The 17,197-nt window shown below is 41.4% G+C and overlaps 3 protein-coding genes across 3 annotated transcripts; 1 reads left to right on the forward strand and 2 right to left on the reverse strand.

The window, feature by feature from the left end:
* Positions 1–5,040: 5,040 nt before the first annotated feature.
* LOC138606377 (sorting nexin-5) lies at positions 5,041–10,247 on the reverse strand. The gene is made up of 14 exons (XM_069678843.1): positions 10,178–10,247; positions 9,817–9,927; positions 9,545–9,652; positions 8,796–8,856; positions 8,535–8,659; positions 7,077–7,160; positions 6,914–6,988; positions 6,801–6,831; positions 6,501–6,588; positions 6,344–6,383; positions 6,162–6,248; positions 5,930–6,019; positions 5,676–5,741; positions 5,041–5,563 (listed from the first exon to the last, which is right to left on the reverse strand). Exons 1-14 carry the CDS (start codon positions 10,181–10,183, stop codon positions 5,423–5,425), a joined length of 1,113 nt encoding a protein of 370 aa, XP_069534944.1. The 5' UTR covers positions 10,184–10,247; the 3' UTR covers positions 5,041–5,422.
* A 445-nt stretch (positions 10,248–10,692) lies between these two features.
* LOC138606507 (dnaJ homolog subfamily B member 9) lies at positions 10,693–11,995 on the reverse strand. The gene is made up of 2 exons (XM_069678972.1): positions 11,362–11,995; positions 10,693–11,055 (listed from the first exon to the last, which is right to left on the reverse strand). Exons 1-2 carry the CDS (start codon positions 11,600–11,602, stop codon positions 10,751–10,753), a joined length of 546 nt encoding a protein of 181 aa, XP_069535073.1. The 5' UTR covers positions 11,603–11,995; the 3' UTR covers positions 10,693–10,750.
* Positions 11,996–12,402: 407 nt separating this feature from the next.
* Positions 12,403–16,875, forward strand: zc3h10 (zinc finger CCCH-type containing 10). Its single transcript, XM_069678490.1, has 3 exons — positions 12,403–12,537; positions 13,319–14,585; positions 15,855–16,875. Exons 2-3 carry the CDS (start codon positions 13,440–13,442, stop codon positions 16,365–16,367), a joined length of 1,659 nt encoding a protein of 552 aa, XP_069534591.1. The 5' UTR covers positions 12,403–12,537; positions 13,319–13,439; the 3' UTR covers positions 16,368–16,875.
* Positions 16,876–17,197: the final 322 nt, after the last annotated feature.

Here is a 17,197-nt window from a genome sequence, read left to right on the forward strand (position 1 = left end):
ACCTGGAAATATCAGAGTCAGTTTCTATCTGCTGTTGGCCTTGGAGAACTTGGGGTCGAGCCTTTTTTTCAGACGCCCAGCAGAAGTAGCTGCGCTCGTGGTTGGTTAATCTGTGGCGGTGGATCGTCCAGGGCAGAAGCATTGAGGTTGTACAGGCATTGCAGCAGGACCGAGTCGAGATCAGGACCTGCTAAGAGGCACTGCACAAACCTCTTCTGCTCACAACATTAGACCTTTTAGTTGAGGAAAAAAAACAACAGGCAATAAACCATGTGTCTTGTTCTTTCAGCTCTGCCGTGTTGCAGTGATCAACAGTCGCTACAGTAGTATTTACAGTAACCACATGTCATGCCATGCAGCACACAGTGTACTGTAGGACGCAGCGAGTGAAAGAAGGCCACATGTTGCAGCCATGTGACAGCATGACCTCTGCAGTGCAGGGCCTGGCTGTGTGCGTTCGTCCTGCTACTCCGGTCAAAGCTGTGATGGAAAAAATTGATGAATAATTGATCTGAGTCTAATGGGTGCATTTGTTTTTGTGTGTGTGAGTATGTGCACTCTGGATTTGTTGATATCCTGTACTGTACCTTTGCGTGTCCGCTCATCCTCACCAGTTTTTTTAATAATGTCTCGTCCTTTTTTCATTTAAATGGAGGCAACATGAATGAATGACTGTGTTTATGAAATGAGGTGATGGGCAGTATCCGCTCCCTGCAGCGTGTCTCCTGTTAGTGTTTTCCCATGTTGTGCATGGAGAAGTCATCACCTCAGCGTGTCAGCCTGTCCACAGGTTCACTGCTGACATTATTCCTGCAAACCTAATTAACAATATCATACCATCAGCCGCAATCTCTTGAACGCATGACAAGCAGCCAGGAGGGTGAAAGTATTAATATTTATGGCTCCATTCAGTAGTGAACAGAGAAATGGACTGAATTAGCAAGTCTAATGCTTTTTAATGCTGTAATCCACTGCAAGGGGAGAAAATTGATACAGTATCCACTCTCCAAATCACCGGTGGAGTGATGCCATCAGGGTTGATTTCAGGCGTAAAAGGGTCTATTTTGTGGTATTTACTTTGTGCCGAGCTGCACACTCAGAATGAGGTTTTCATTATGCTGCTGACGGTTTGAAATCTGCATTAGGGCATTCGTCTTTCTCTCCCTCTCCTCCTGTCTCATCCTCTCCATCCTACAAACTTTTAATGAGTCATAATCTGTGTAGGCAGTGATTAGATTTAATGAGGTGCCAGCAACCTTGGGTTGACTCGACTCAGCTGCTGCAACTCGCTCACTAATTTGTGATCGAGCACAGCCGAGCCGTGGACCTCATGACAGAAGCGTCATGCAAGCGAACGCAGGATTAAGGCGCTCAAAGTGGGGTTTTTTGACTGATTTCAGGACCTGTTGTAATTGGCAGGGATGTCAAGCCTCGATTGAAGAGTTTGAAAAGGAAGGAGAAACTTTCATATTAGCATTCTGTAGTCAAATTTTGTTCTTACAGCTTCCCAGGAGTGGGAGATCCTCAAAGATATCAAAGGGTGCTGCGAAGATGGAGACGAGCAATGTTGACTTCTGAAGGGGGAAACTAGTCAGGGAAGACAAGACGGAATTTCTGATCAACCACTGCCATCAAATACGGCAGCTGTTTTAAGTAAATTAACGAGTTATCAATATCCTATTATTTTGCTTTAAATTCTTAGATGTAAAGCCTTTGATTTTCTTAAGTCAGTGATCAAAACAGCTGCTGATTTGAGAGATCAAATATTGCATGAACATGAAAGAAGCCTGAGGGGATAAAGACAGAAGAGCGCGCAGATGAATTATCTGCTCCTAAATAGTATTTTAAATCTATATGATGTTATGAATATTGTATCAAGATAAAACATGCATGATGTGAACACATTATTGTAGCAAAATATAAATCGACCACTGCAAATGTAGACACAAGACACCAAAGAATGAGCAAGCGATAATAAAGCACCTCCTGTGTGAAGTGCTGATCATGTGACCTGTCTCCATGTTTTTATAATCCACCACACTGTCATACGCATCAGATTGTTGAAGTGTAGCTACGTTGGGATGGCTGAGTCATAAGGCCTTGTCACACTGCGTATTCAGATAAACTACTGCCTTCACTTCACACTTGACAAAGCCGTCTCTGTCAGGCCAAAGGGCTCTGTGCTGAGTGCTGCCTTTCCACCAGTAATGAGCTACTTTAGCAAATCAGCTCTAAGTGCATGTTTTCAATGGGATGCAGGCACACACACACACACACACACACACACTCACACACAGTGTTGCCATGATCTCCGCGTCCTTGATCTGGGTCATGCTCTCAGCAGTTGAGAAGGGCTCTCATTTGTGTGTGTGTGTGCGCCCGTGCGCACTCACCCTGTGAGCTAGTTAGCTGCTGCAGCCCCAGAATGAAAGCAGCAGAAATGTGGCTCCCCTGTTGAGAAATTCATCCTCTATAATGCAGTGACAAACAGCAGGGGTGAAAGCATCACAGCCATAAGTAATAACATAAAGAATAATGATGCAATATATAGAAGCCTGGGAAAAATAAACAGAGTTTTCAATGTGTATTGCTTACTGTAAGTAATTTATAACACATCATCCCACTGATCTCATGCGTGTTTGTCTCAGGTAGATAGAAGCACTCAGATAAAGAAATAAAGACAGAGAATCATAAAAATGCTCCATAAACTTCTTACATTTAACTTTTACTGCGCTCCATTAAAAGCAATAAACCACAAAAATGAAGGTTAAAACCTAAATGGGGAAACTGATGGAATTAATGATCAATAAATGTGAGCACTAAAAGGAGATAATGTCTTTGTGTTACCAGCTCAACAATTCAAGACTGAGTATAAAAGCTAGCAGGCAGGTGATGTGACACAAACATAAATTTGGCTTTTCCATTAGATGAGGAGATATAAAGGGAATGCATGTGTGGAAAGAAGGCTGAAGCTACTGAACAACAATTAGTGTTTTCTCAGAGGACTAAAATAAACACACTTCTTGCTTTATTTTAAGAAGGTTTAAACAGGTCAGGCCTGCAGGATTATTATGAACATTTGGAGACGACTGCATTTTGGAGCACTTAATCACATTTTGACTTGTTCACTCATTTACTTTCAAAGAACTTTATAGGGCAATTTCTGTCAATTAGTTGGTCTATGAAATACCTCAACAAGTATTCGATGGATAGCAATGACATTTAAAGGAGACTGATCACGTCCCTCTCAGGAGTAATTGTTATAATTTCTCCTGAATTTTCCGCTTTGCTAACAGCAGGTTGACATTTTCTGGCTTTTAGTAAAACATTTTAGCCATCCATGGATTGGTACAAATGCCTACGTTGCTTAAAGGACGAATCTTAACGACTTTGTCCACCCCGACTTAAATTTCAGGCCTCTAGCAGTTAGTCTCATACTTCATACATGAATAATATTGACAGTTTGCTTCAAAATAAATAAAAATAAATTTCCATCAGCTTACACTCATTGTTTTAGGTGCTAACTTGCAAGTGTTAGCATGTGCAAAACTAAAATGTCTAACATGGCACTGCACCTGCTTAATGTCTGTTAGCATTGTAAACATGTTAGCATTCTGACATTAGCATTTAGCTCAAATTACAACTGTGTGTGTAAATAAAGTTTCACAAGGCAGCTAGCCTCTAACTCTTAATCTTAGTTTAAACTCTATACGTGTATTGTTCAATGGCCACCTAAAATTAATATCCATCAGCCTCAACTGTACTCTTTGTGTTTGGTGCTAGCTAGGAAATGTTAGCATGCTTACCTGTAAACTGAAATATCCATAAAGGTACAACACGGTTTAACGGCTTAACTTCAGCCTTTTAGCATTGTCACAAACATGTTAGCATTATGACGTTAGGATTCAGCTAAAATATCACTGTGTGTAAATACAGTTTCAAGTTGCTAGCTTGGCTGTAAACTCCTGGTCTAAGTTTAAAACTAAGTGTGTATTGTTTAATGGCCTATATGGCCAAATCAGCCTCAGCTGAACTCCTTGTGTTTGGTGCTTACTAGAAAATGCTAGCATGCTTTCACGCTGAACTAAAATATCCACACTGGTAGGCCTACTACACCTGCTTAACAAAAGCCTGTTGGCATTGTCTGTAAACATGTTAGCATTCTGACGATAGCATTTAGCTCAAATTATTGCTGTGCGTAAATATGGTTTCGCAAAGCTTTAGCTTTTCACTCTTAGTCCAAGTTTTAACTATGTGTGTATTGTTCTGTGGCCACCGAGGCATAAAAAGTTTCTGTAACACTTAATTTTGTAAAATGAAAAATTAAATGTATTTGTTCGTGAACTTTGTGGGACGCTCTCAGAGGCTGCGGGAGAGCAGTAGGCTAGCTGTGAGGGAGGAAGATACAGATATAGAGATGATATCAGGTTACATGACCATCAGGGGAATATGCTTCCCAAGAGAAAGACAATATGCGTCATTCAGTGCCAAGTGTAGGCAGCCTTTTCCAACCTAGAATAAACCAAATATTCAGTTTGAGTGGATAGAAGACATACCTTTATCTACTCCCTCATTGTCAAACTAGCCAAACCTCCTCCCCACCCTCTCCTCTTATGAGACCAGCCATCTATCTCTCTCTGACTCATTCTCCGAAATGGGAACCACTCCTCCTTATTCACCCAGCGGAGAGATTACAGGCCGGAACAGATGAGATGAAGCGCTCAGCAGTGCTGAGATATGGACCTACAGTCCACAGCAGACAGAGAAGGGGACGATGACATTGTGCTTATGTGCAAAAAAGCTCAGCTAAGTGTATCATAGTTTTGTGCCAGATCTTACACTTACAGGTTTCACACAGCCAAATGGAAAATAGAGCATCTGTAAGAGAGATAATTAACAGATATTCACAGAGCCAGAATAGTTTCAAAAGCCAAACAAAAAGGCAGAGGCAGGGTGTCCTTGCTGCCATGTCCTTGCAGCAGCAGTCAAACAAACTGATTAATGATCCAGGAGTTAGAAACACACACAAAGGCGAGCAGGTACTTTGGGAATCAATTCATCACACTTTATTTTGTGTGACCCCGGCTGCTGTAGCGGCAAAAGAGCAGCACAATACAACTCTCAGCACAAACGCGTGTAGTATAAAAGCATGTGCACTCTCTCACACACACAAGATGACAAATCCACTGCTACAGAAATCAAAAACCATCAGTTCTACTGGAGTGCAAAGGCAGAAAAAAATTATGGTTTCATTATCAGGAAGGTTTCCATTTCTCTTTTTCTTACATGTTTTTTATTTTAACTGGTTGTGATTGATTACAGTACAGCATCAGACCACAGCAAAACATGGTGAAGGACATGTTACATCTCATGCTATGTTTAGAAGCTCTGAGGACGCTTCATTAAGAGTGAGCGGGTGGGGTCAGTCGGCCATCTCTCTAAAGACTTGCAGGTGCTGGCTGATCTGGTCAGCACTTTCTTTGGCTGTAAGAAGCTGCCTTTCACACCACTGAACCAGAGCCTGCTGCAACAGCTCCACACGCACACCATGGAAGTGTTTAATCTGGGAAACAAACACATGAAATACATGTCAATACATGCAGCATATGTAAACAAACAGCATGTTACATCTGAGATGCTGTGGGTACGTTGTTGAAATGAATGTGATGTTTTACCTCTGCTTTAGCCACCTCACTAATTTGATCAAACTCCTCCGTGACTGCTCTCTTCGCCTCCTCCATCTGATCAATAGGGAGAGCATGTTATCATCAGCATATTCTTTGACTTTTGAGTGAAAATGCAGATTCAATTACACCTGATGTCTTCTTTTCAGCTTTTATTGTTACTGATCTAGCCTACTCCACTGAATAATTTCAGTAGAACAACACTGACACCTGCTGGTTACTACAAAGCATGTACAGACACTCACAGCAGCCTTCTTTACAGGTTTAGCCTTCTCTGCGTGCTTTCTGGCATTCTCCATCTCGACTAGTTTACAGGTTCTCTTGAAGAGCATTTCCTGTATGTGAAATTAAAACCATGTTACACACAGGAATATTAGTTTAAGTGTTACATAATCCCATTTGGATAGAAAATTAAACTAAATTAGGAGAAAATATACATAAAGAGAACATGAAATGCTTGAGTAGAAGAAGGGACACCTTTTCTGCCTCCTGGTAGCGTGAATCCAGGTCCAGGCCAAAACCAATAGTGTTCACATTGTTCTCCGCAACACTTGTTGTATTTTTCTGCCCACACACAAGCACATTTTGAGCAGATTATTTGATAAAGCACTGATGCCTTAACATGTATTCATTATTTCTATCACAGAGGACCAACTTACCTTTAAAGTTTCAAAGACTTCAGATAATTTCACACAAGCACTGTAAGAAGAAAAGGATGTCAGTTTGTCTACAGTTGTGTTATCATGTGAGCAGTGTTCACATGAGTTAACTTTAACATGTGATGTTGACATCCGACCACTTTTATTATTGTCTCACTGAGAGAAAGCCTGTTTGTCAGGATCCTCCCCTGGCTCCACGAAGAGATGCAGGGCGGTGGAGAAGTGCCCACAGGCCACAGCTATTTCTGCAAACACAGAGAGGAGGGAGCACACACACTCATCAGCCTTGAGCCTAAAATTATTTACATTGTTGTGCGGACGAAGACTAATAGGCTACATTTCCTCCTTTGAATATTAACTGTTGAATCTGAACACACATTAATCCCAAATAACGCAAACCAGTGAATACTTCCTGTCTGTCTTTCTGAGGTTTAAAACAAAGCAGCTGTTTCCTTACTTTGCTCAGTCAGCACCACATCCAGGAATTTCTGCAAGAATAAGAAAAGCTTATAAATGCAAAAATCATACAGGAGAGTGTGTCTGCTGGGGTGTCACAGGTGGCTCTCTCACCTCAGCTGCAGTCTTGGTACAGCCGGTTAGAAGAATGTTATGATCACGCTCAGTTTGAAAGTATTCATCCACATCCTGCGGACACACACACATAATACAATCTAAACCTCACATACAGGTGTAGAAGCTGTACAATCTGTGTGTATGAGTCCCTGTTGTGTACCTTATGGCCTTCTTTCCTCCTCTCCTCCATAGCATGACTCAGCCGGTTAAAAATGTTTCTCCTTACTCTCTGTCTGCCCGGAGGCTGAACACAGGAACACAAATACGCTTGTTGTTAAAGCAAATACTTTTTTAGCAAAGCAAACACAGTATGTGACATCTTACCAGCATCAGAGGATGCCTTCAGGACAGAGTGATGCAAAACAACAAGATGCTAACAACGAAGTAAAACTAATTTATGTGTTGTTATTACATTGACATAACATAAACACAAACTCTGACGTTATATTGTAATGAATCCTGTCTCTCAATAAAACTGTAAACCTTATATCTTGTATATGACTCTTGCAGCAACTGATTAGCTCTCCTTTGTTAAAGATATAACCTGGAAGTTTTCAGTTTTGTTCTATTTGTCAGCACCTAATGGTGATACAAGGCAGTTGGCTGCCCACGGTTGGCTCCCTTTGTTACGGTTGTAACTCTTGATTTTCCTCGCTGACGGTCGCTTTCCTTTTTAGACTGTTTGCCTTCATCTGAGCGTCGAATTTGTTTCTTTTTCTTTGGATTTTCACTTATTGTTGAAGTTGTATCTGTAGTCATCGATCTTTTCTTTGTTTGTTCAGCCAGAGTAGATTACTGTTTACTCACAAAACTTGCAGAGAGCGGAAAAGCAGCCGCTTAGCTCCGCCTACCCTCTCTGACAGACCACTGCTGGGTGATGGAAAACACGTCACTAACTATGTGCTGCTTGTGATTTTTTCTGCGACTGTCGCTACAGACGCCCAGTCCATAATAATACTATATACTGCAAATGCAAAGGCTTTCATCAGTAAACCATAGGCTCAATCCCCATTGTGTTACCTCATTCGGTGACAGATAGTGACCTTACAGACATTTATTTTCAAGAAAATCTTCAAGATTAGGCAACACTCTGAAAGCAGGAATATAAATGTCTTGGGTCTTATATGTTTATATAATTTGATGTCTTTCTTTGACTTAAGAATAACGTCTTTTTCACACTCCTGATAATATCTGAAGCCACACTCAGCAGAATATTGAATATCTTAATGCTCTTATTTTGTAACATTCCAACAGCCTGTTCAGTATTGTGTCACTTCCACACTTTATCTACAGACAACAGTGCCACTGTATCAGTGCCCTAATTCAGAAACTGCCCTCCTTTAAGTCCACATTCCATCACTGATAGCAGACACAGGCACACATACAGTTTGAGTTTTGAGGACACTTCTTTTGTGTCATGGTGGCCAGCTGAGTCTGTTTTTTCCTCCTCTGAAACAATGTCAGTGAAAGTTTAACCATTTACAGTCTGTCTCGTTAAAAAGGTATCACGTTGGACTCTATTGCAATGTAATATCACTTCTTCTTACGAGGCTTAAAATAAAGGTGTATATTTACAACAACAAAGAAGTAGCTGAATAGATCATCTGTGTGCACTTACGTCTGAGCTGGTCAGGAAGATTTCCACAGCACTATTTTTACTGAGTATGCTGTGTGCAACCACCTGCTGGAGGAAGGTCTCCAGAGCTTTACAGTATGGCTGCCACTCTCCTAAAGCAAGGATGCCTGCAGGACAACAACACTTTGATCACCTCATAGCACCCTGTGCAGGACTATAGACACTGACATGGTAAATATATTTGATTAAATTTACTTCTTCTTCTTTACTTCTTCTAAGGAGGTGGTTATCAGATATACTCACCGAGCTGTTTCATAACCTTGGCAGAACCATTCACAGGAGCCTTTGCAGGCAGAGGGGGAAACTTGAAGACAAAAAAAGATCATTTGACATTTTGTTTTTCAAATTAAAATTCCTTTTACTGTTTTCTCAAACAAACACAACCATGTTTTACTGGGTGCTTGGTTTGGAAGATGTATTTAATAAGGTGATAATTAGAATCCACAGCATGCACACATTATGTGTTTGATCAGATATTTCAGTGCTTGTGTAAGACATAAGTCATACTAGGAAGTAGCAAAGAAAACGTCTTCCTGAAAGGGTACTGTTTCATTTTCTTGAAGCACAAAGCTTCTATTAAATGTTCTGCTGCACTGTGGCAGCTGGGGCACAATGGCTGCACATGCAGTTTCCTGATTAGAGAGAAAAGGAGGATGTAAAGGAGGAAAACAAGGAGGCTTTTTGACACAAAAACAAAGGTCGATGCTTGGTGGAAGAGTGTTGGTTTTCAATTTATCTAATACAAAAACCTTGTGAACACTTCATTTCGTGTTATCACGTTTAAAAAGTATCAAATTCTGAGCCTGTCCGATGCAGCATTAGTAAAGCCACCGTAGGTAGTTAGAAATAAAGGTAACATAAAGCAGCTGCACACTTCCAAAAAGAAGCAGTTCACACTCCACCTTTTGGTTTGAGCATCTAACATATTTAACTTCTAATCTTCTTATCATAAATGTGTGCAGGGTTTTATGCAGTTAATATAAAGTACTGACTATGACTCCCTGCATCCCTGGCACATCCTCCTGAGAGAACAGGTGGTACTGCAGCCATTCAAAGTCCTCATAGGTCCGGTCCACATGGTACTCCCCTGTCCCCGACAGCTGCAACACACAACAGAGACGACATGTCATCATAACAGTTTGTTTTTGCAATATGGTCATTCAAATAAATAAACTGACCTGTCCAACTGGTTTTACACATTTACCTAAATCTAATGTACACAAAGCTCGCAGCAAATAACAAGTAAACACATTTGTTTTCTCACCTTTTGAGATACAATGAGGAAGGTAAGTGTGTCGCTGTCTTTCAGCACCTCGGAAACCTTGATGTTGGGACCATGGACACTCAGAGTAGATGCCGCTTCTTTAACCTCTTCCTGTAATAATATGAGCAATACAATCAGTTCACATGCAAGCTAATTGCTACATGTATCTCAATACAAACACCATTGCAAAAAACTCAATTTGAAGTCAGCAGGTGCTCCAATCCTTACAGTTTGCACGCTAAATTTAAAGGGAATTTAAAAAACCACTTAGCCAACACTTTATATGGATGTCTGCATGGAATAAAAAGCTGTCACATGATGGTCAGAGGTTGTCAGAGAGAACATTGTCAGGCATACGTACCATCATTGTAAAACTTGCAAGTTAATCTTTCCAGTCTGCCTTTTACCGCTTAGTAGAAACGCTTAAATCCAACTTTATCCAACTGAAACAGCATTAAGCTGTGAAGATCTTTTGTCTTATGTTGGCTTTGGAGAGCTCCCGCTCCAACCGCTGAGCAGGCACAGGATATCCTTTAGGTCAAAGCTCACAGCACACTGGTCCAGAGAGAAATAAAGTAAAACAGAGCCAAATGTAAAGTGCTGGCTCAGAGAAAAAGATGAGTAACTGGTGCGTTAGTCAGTAACTCAGGACCTTTGACACACCCACACAGGAAAACTAGCAAAACGGTCCAATCAGTTCCCCCCAGCTGTCAACTTTACAGCCGGACAAACCAGTAAACAACCATTAAACAAACATGTTTACAAAAGAAAAAAAACGCAGAATAAACACAGGTAACTAAAGGGCTGTTTACCTGAATTTCTGCATGCTGAAAAAATGACAGATACTGGGATAACAATTTAACAGATACTTTATTATCAATAAAAGACAATATATTAAACAATAACAGTCATTCAGGATACAGGACAATGATGTCTAGAAGTAATGCTCATCTTCATTTTCACCTCCATCCCCGAAAGGAAAGTTGAAACTAGCCTCGTCAAAATATTCAAACTGAGCGCCCTCATCCTCCCCATCCTGATGGAAGCTCCACTGGAAGAACTGCTCCTCTGCAAAGGGACTGTCATCGAAGTCGTGGAAAAAGTCTGCAAAACTGAATTGGAAGCCGGTGTCATGTTGGTCCTCAGGGTCAAAGGAGGGCTCCTCATCACTTAGGAAAGCCGCATGGCCCACACTGTCATACAGCCTCCTCTTCTCCTTGTCAGAAAGCACCTTGTAGGCTAGAAGAGTAGAGCACAGAGCGGTTGATGATTTGTTTACACACAGAGAAGGAAGAATAGCCAAGTGAAGGTTTATTAGGTACATTAAGTGTATGAATGGTGTTGTTTAAATTGTATTGCTCTAATGTAGGCTATAGAGTATTTCTTTTATAGTTTCCTTCCCATTTATAGTAGGAGTATAGACATAAGGCAGTTCAACAGCAAAACAAACCTCCAACAACATAAAATGGCGACGTATTGTGAAGCCTATAATATGCAGAAACTTAATTTATATGAATACATAAAAAAGTTGAAGGCATGTTTTACCTTCAGCAATCTCTCTGAAAGTCTTCTCTGCATCGGCGCTCTTGTTCTTATCAGGGTGGTATTTTACTGCAAGTGTGCGGAAAGCCTTCTTTATCTGGCTGTCGCTTGCAGTGGACTCGACATTGAGAGTATCGTAGTAAGTCCTGCTTGTCTCTGAGCCAGCAGCAGGCAGGACTAGAGATAAGCAGAGCTGCAGGACCACGCAGGCTTGCATCCAGGGGCTAACACCTTGCGCTGCCATGCTGGGCGTCTGGGCACAGATGAGGAACTCAAACGCAACAGTTGCAAAACAAAGAAGTTAGCTGGAAGTGCAGCTAACTTGTGGTTTGACAGCTCATATCCATATGTGACCACAGCTATCAAAGCTACACGTCAGCATAAGTCTTAAGGCTAATGTTAGCAACTCCAGGCAGGAGAAATAGCTCACATACTCAGCTGACAGGTTTGAGACTGTTTCACCTGAGCTACACACAAAAACGTGGTAGTTACAGTAGGAGTGCTCTAGACAACATGTAAGCTCGCTCTCAACTGATTTTATTTTTTAGGCTCACCGTCTCCAAGCGATAGGGCTGCCCGTGTATTTTATTGTAACTTTAAAAGCCGTACATTAGTTTACTCCTGGTAAAAAAGACAAGCAAATGTGAAACCTAATTTAGCGCAATTTACCATTAACACCACCAGAGGGCGGTTCACTGACATGAAACGGAGAGGAAGAGGAAGTTCTTGGGGAAAATGTTATTGGTTATTGTTACAATATCTCAGGAGAACAATTTTGATAGAGAGATAATGAATATATATATATATGTGTGTATTATTTTCTTTCTTTGTTTTTTATTATTATTTTTTATTTTATATTTAATTATTATTAAGGTTCTCTCAGTTTGTTTTCTTAATATTTAGTATTAAATACAGTATAGTAGTACATTCCATACCAATTGGTGGCGGTAATGCACCATAACCTTGTTTGCCAAATGCCATAAAACGCCACAAAGAAGAAGAAGCGAAGACGAGGGTCGTATTCTTCTTCGTTGGTTACAAAGGATGCACCAAGAGAAATGTGGTAAACAGTACGGGGGCCTTGAGTGATTGCCAGAAACAACGGTGACATTTTCAGGGTACCAGAACAAGGTGTTTCTCCGTGGGAGTACTTTTAATCATGCTCCTGCTTTCCAACTGGTAAGATAACATTAGCAGTTAGGCTGTTAGCCCGAAATCGTTCGCTAGCCAATATCAAGCTAAGTTGGTGCTAGGAGGAAGACGGGCTCGCTACACCATTTCATGCTTAACGATTCTTAATCAGGCTTCTGAGTCGGCAGAATGTGTCTTATTTACCGAAGGATAACCTGTATATTCATTTTATCTTCACATGGCATAAAATCAATTGTTTCTTTTCGTAATTTTACCAGAGCAGCGACTGCTACTCATAAAGTGACAACAACAACAACAACAACAACAACAACAACAACACCTGTGCTGCTTATTATTTAGCATGTGTTGCCTATTGGAGGTAGAACTACTTCGTTTTGTAACTTCAGAAAAATGATCAATACCAAAGTACAGAAATGCACTGTTACAAGTAATAGCCTTACATTTGAAAATCTACTCAAGTAAAGCACAGGAGTAGGAGCATCAAAATATATCTCATATGCAGAAATGCAAATTCCGTTGTAACTTTAGATCTATGGATGAAATAATGTGTAACCATTACTTTACTGACACAGTAAAGGTTAGCCTAATTTTAACTACTTGTAATCTCTTTGTAAGCTTAATATGTAATATTAAAGTACATTCAAAATTGAACATAAGTACAGCACATGAGTAAATGCTCTTTGTTACTTTCCACCCTGGAAATGTTATGTGCTATTACTACAGCCTTTGTCTTACCCACTTGATCTTTATCCTTAATATTATTTTCATGAGTAATTCTCTTATACTTCTAAATATTTTTGTCTTACAGATCTTTAAAAAGGAGATCCCACTACTCCAAGGTCTGCCTATGTATGTGAACATTTGCCCGGTCACGTCAGCCCCGCTCATACACATGAGTGCTGTTTTCTCCTCGCGCTGGGCCAAGCGCCATGCCTGACCGGGACAGTTCCTACCTGTCAGGTGGTGGTGGGAGTGCTGGTAGTCTCGGTGAGGAAGGAGGACCGGGGTCTGGTTTGGCCGGGGGCTCGGCAGAGGGCAGAGGGGGTTCAGGAGGAAGTGTTGGAGGAAACGTATCTGGCTCTGGGAGCATGGGGGGAGGAGGGGCGCTCGGTAATGGCAACAGTTGTGGGAACGGTGGAAGTGGTGGGCAAGGTGCAGGACTGGCAGACGGCGTCTGCAGGGACTTTATACGCAATGTCTGCAAGAGAGGGAAGCGCTGCCGCTTTAGACACCCCGACTTTAATGAGGTGCCAGACTTGGGAGTGCAAAAGAATGAATTCATCTTCTGTCATGACCACCAGAATAAGGAGTGTATGCGCTCCAACTGCCGCTTTGTCCATGGATCTAAAGACGATGAGGACTATTACAAGAAAACAGGAGAGCTGCCCCTCAGACTTAGAGGGAAAGTTGCAGCACGACTGGGCCTGTCCCCAATGGATCTCCCGCATAGCCGCGGGGAGGTCCCTATCTGCAGAGACTTCCTGAAGGGCGAGTGCCAGAGGGGGAATAAATGCAAATTTCGTCATGTCAAAAAGGACTATGAATATGAGCCTGCCAGGGTTGGAGTGGGTGGTGTTGTGGGGGCAGGTGCCAGTGGAATGGTGAATGTTGGGGGAGGGATAGGTGGTGGAGGAGTAGGTGCTTGTGGAGGTATGCAAGGACTTGTGGGAGGTGGAGTTGGAAGTAATATGATGGGGATGGGTTGCCCCAGCCTGGGAGGTTGCAGAGATCCAGGTATCTCAGGAGTTGGTGGGATGGGTGGAGTGGGGATGAACGGTTGTCTGTCAATAAGTTCTGCAGGTCAGCGGCGTTATGACAGGAGCTCATGCTCCGTATACGACCCTCTGCTTGATAGTGGACTGTTTGATGCCGGCTCCCTGGAGGCCTCTATGGACCACACTGCTCTCCAGCTGAAGAGGCGGCGGTTGGAGGGGCTGCGCCTGGCGGATGGGACTGGAGGAGGGCACTATGACCTGGGAGTCCAAGCCACTTTTCCATCCCGACCTCTGGAGTGCAGGTTCCTGGAGGAAGAAAATTCCCTGCTGAGGAAGAGAGTGGAAGAGTTGAAGAAGCAGGTCAGAAATATAGATGATTACATTTTAAGATGTTCAATTCAATTAGCTCAACAAAGGTAGCACTAATTGTAGGTAGGTGTATCAGATTGCATTATCAAATGTATATTTAATCTTTGTATACTGAATTAATTAGTCACATTTTAATCAGGTATCGAAAGACTTGAATTCCATATAATGTTTTTCACTGTCAAATTACACGTAAAGTAAAAGTTTATGGGCTGTACAGGGGAGATTTTAACAAAGCAAAATATTTTCATCCAACACAATTAGCACACAGATTAAAGTAGAAATAATACAATGAGTCATTTGTTTAGTGAATCTAAAAAATACAATAAACTATAAATTGTTTGAGTAGATTTCAAAAGAAGTTAACATTGCAAATTATAGATGGTGCAGATTCTCAAATTTGATGTTATGTTGCTTTTCTTTGTTTTACATCATACCTAAAATATATTGTGCTTACAAACTGTGGTTCAGACAAAAAAGTAACTTGAAGACATGCAGGCATCTTGTAGATTAAATAATGAATTAAGAAGCCCTTGTTATGTAGTAAGTATAGAATTACAGTTAAACGTGTTAGTTGTCAGAGGTATTTGGATAGGAAACTTTAATTATTTTTGCTTACCAACAAATATTTGAACTAGGCTAGTTTAATATACACCTTTAAAAAAAGGTAAGGAAAAATCAGCATCAGTCTCTCAGCTGGTCATGAATGATTTTAACTGACTTTTACAGCTGAATAAACAAACATTAAACGTATAAACTGATCATAACAGCATTAAAAAACATGAACATTTTGGTTTAGATGTTGATCAGTGTTAGTTTTTGCATTCGAATGATTACAATTTCAGGGAATGATAGAAACTTCTTAAACTTTGTTTTAACTTTTTTGTGGCTGGACTACTTTTTTTTTTTCTAACTGTTTTTTTTTTTCAAGAGGAGCTGTGTCCAAGTCACAAATTAAATAGAAAAGTGGTGAAGTTTAATGTTGAACAAGGAGGACTGGGGGGAAAAAGTAATTACAGAGGAAAATAAATTATTTATAGTTTTTAGTATTTATTTATTTAAAAATAAGTTGTTGACCTTTTTTTTAGTTAAGTTAAGTTAAATTAGCTATTACATATTTAATGGGATTATACTTTATTTTTTTCTATCATGCCATGCACTTCACTAGTAATGTGTTTTTGATTGATAGGATTTTCTGGCACTCCTTTACCAGATCCATAGACCTTTTTTTCTTCTCTAATCCCTGCCTCGTACGTTTCTCAGGTTTCTAATCTCATTGCTACAAATGAGGTTCTCCTGGAGCAGAACGCCCAGTTCCGAAACCAGGCCAAGGTGATGACGCTGTCCTCCACTCCTGCACCCTCTGAGCAGAGTCTGGTGCCCCCTGTGGGTGCAGTAAGTTCCTACAATCATGGCATCGCCCAAACCCACACTACCCTGAGCAGTGCAGGATTGCAGCCTCGACCAGTCACCCAGCAAGACCTGGTAGCACCTACGGGTGCTCCTGCAGCTCCCCCAAGTAATGCTGCCCCGCCTACAGCCCCTCCGCCCCACCTCAACCCTGAGATCACCCCCCTCTCAGCTGCCCTCGCACAGACCATCGCTCAAGGGATGGCACCACCTTCTTCTATGGCGCCAGTAGCTGTGTCTGTGGCACCAGTGGCAGTATCCATGACACAGCCTCTGCCTGGCATCACCATGAGTCATGCCACCACCCCGATGGTGTCGTACCCCATTGCGAGTCAAAGCATGAGGATTACCACACTGCCTCATTAACTGATTAGTTGTGAAACTATAATACCCACAAGTCAGACTGTAGCATCCTTAACAGGGACTTTTAACATAGATGGTCTTCTTTTATTTGTATGAGATTAAACGATCATGACGGAACACTGACAATGTCGAGGTAAAAAAACACTTCTCCAGCAGAGGGCAGGAAACACTTTCCTGCTCAGCCTCCCTCCCTCTGTGCTTTCTTGCAACATCACAAATGCATTTTTCCTACGGACTTACTGACCTGTGATCAGACGCCGTACAGAAGGTATCTTCTCACACAAAGGAACAAAAAACAGTGCATATCTGTAACGTCATCCATAGTGTTTGAACCATTTCTGAAAGACCGCTGTGCTGTCTTTGCGAGTACAAGACTTTGGAAGCAGTTTGTGTTTATATTTTTGTGAATCGCTCTGGTGTAAATTATCTTTGGTACTTTGCACATTTAAAAAAAAAAAGAATAACAACCTCTCAACAATGACTCTTGTGTTGTCTGTACTTTTTGTTTACAGTTGCCTTCTCTTTCACAGTTCACACAGGTATGGTAAACAAACCATGGCCAGAGAGACACAGTTTCTTCTCACTATCATGATGTTAACATCCCATTGCATTTGTTTGGGTGGAGTCACATTGTGTAAACTTGAATTAAATACCTTCTGCTTCTTCAGTAGCTTCACATCCTTGTGGCTGTGCAAACAAAAGGAATATGTGGTGTTGGTTTAAGAGCTGCCTGGGAGTCATGGCCCGGGCCTGTGTGCTCACAGTGGATTTAGGGATTGGGAGGAATGCTCAGTCTGCTGTTTTAAAACAAAATGGGGCTGCAACGGAAAGAA

The sequence above is a fragment of the Semicossyphus pulcher genome, unplaced genomic scaffold (assembly GCF_022749685.1).
Source record: "Semicossyphus pulcher isolate SPU_LCO1_2020_fin unplaced genomic scaffold, fSemPul1.0.p SCAF_3, whole genome shotgun sequence".
Taxonomy (NCBI): Eukaryota; Metazoa; Chordata; class Actinopteri; order Labriformes; family Labridae; genus Semicossyphus; species Semicossyphus pulcher.

Bases quoted from the DNA above. Each gene is read 5' to 3' on its own strand.
- LOC138606377 (XM_069678843.1), bottom strand. The intron at 5,742-5,929 runs GTGAGTGTCTGT...CCTATTGATCAG, and splicing joins AACCTGTAAAGAAGGCTGCT to ATGGAGGAGGCGAAGAGAGC. The intron at 5,564-5,675 runs GTAAAACATCAC...TTTGTTTCCCAG, and splicing joins GTGAGGTGGCTAAAGCAGAG to ATTAAACACTTCCATGGTGT.
- zc3h10 (XM_069678490.1), top strand. From the start codon at position 13,440: ATGCCTGACCGGGACAGTTCCTACCTGTCAGGTGGTGGTGGGAGTGCT. The intron at 14,586-15,854 runs GTCAGAAATATA...TACGTTTCTCAG, and splicing joins TGGAAGAGTTGAAGAAGCAG to GTTTCTAATCTCATTGCTAC.
- LOC138606507 (XM_069678972.1), bottom strand. From the start codon at position 11,602: ATGGCAGCGCAAGGTGTTAGCCCCTGGATGCAAGCCTGCGTGGTCCTG. The intron at 11,056-11,361 runs GTAAAACATGCC...CTACTCTTCTAG, and splicing joins TTTCAGAGAGATTGCTGAAG to CCTACAAGGTGCTTTCTGAC.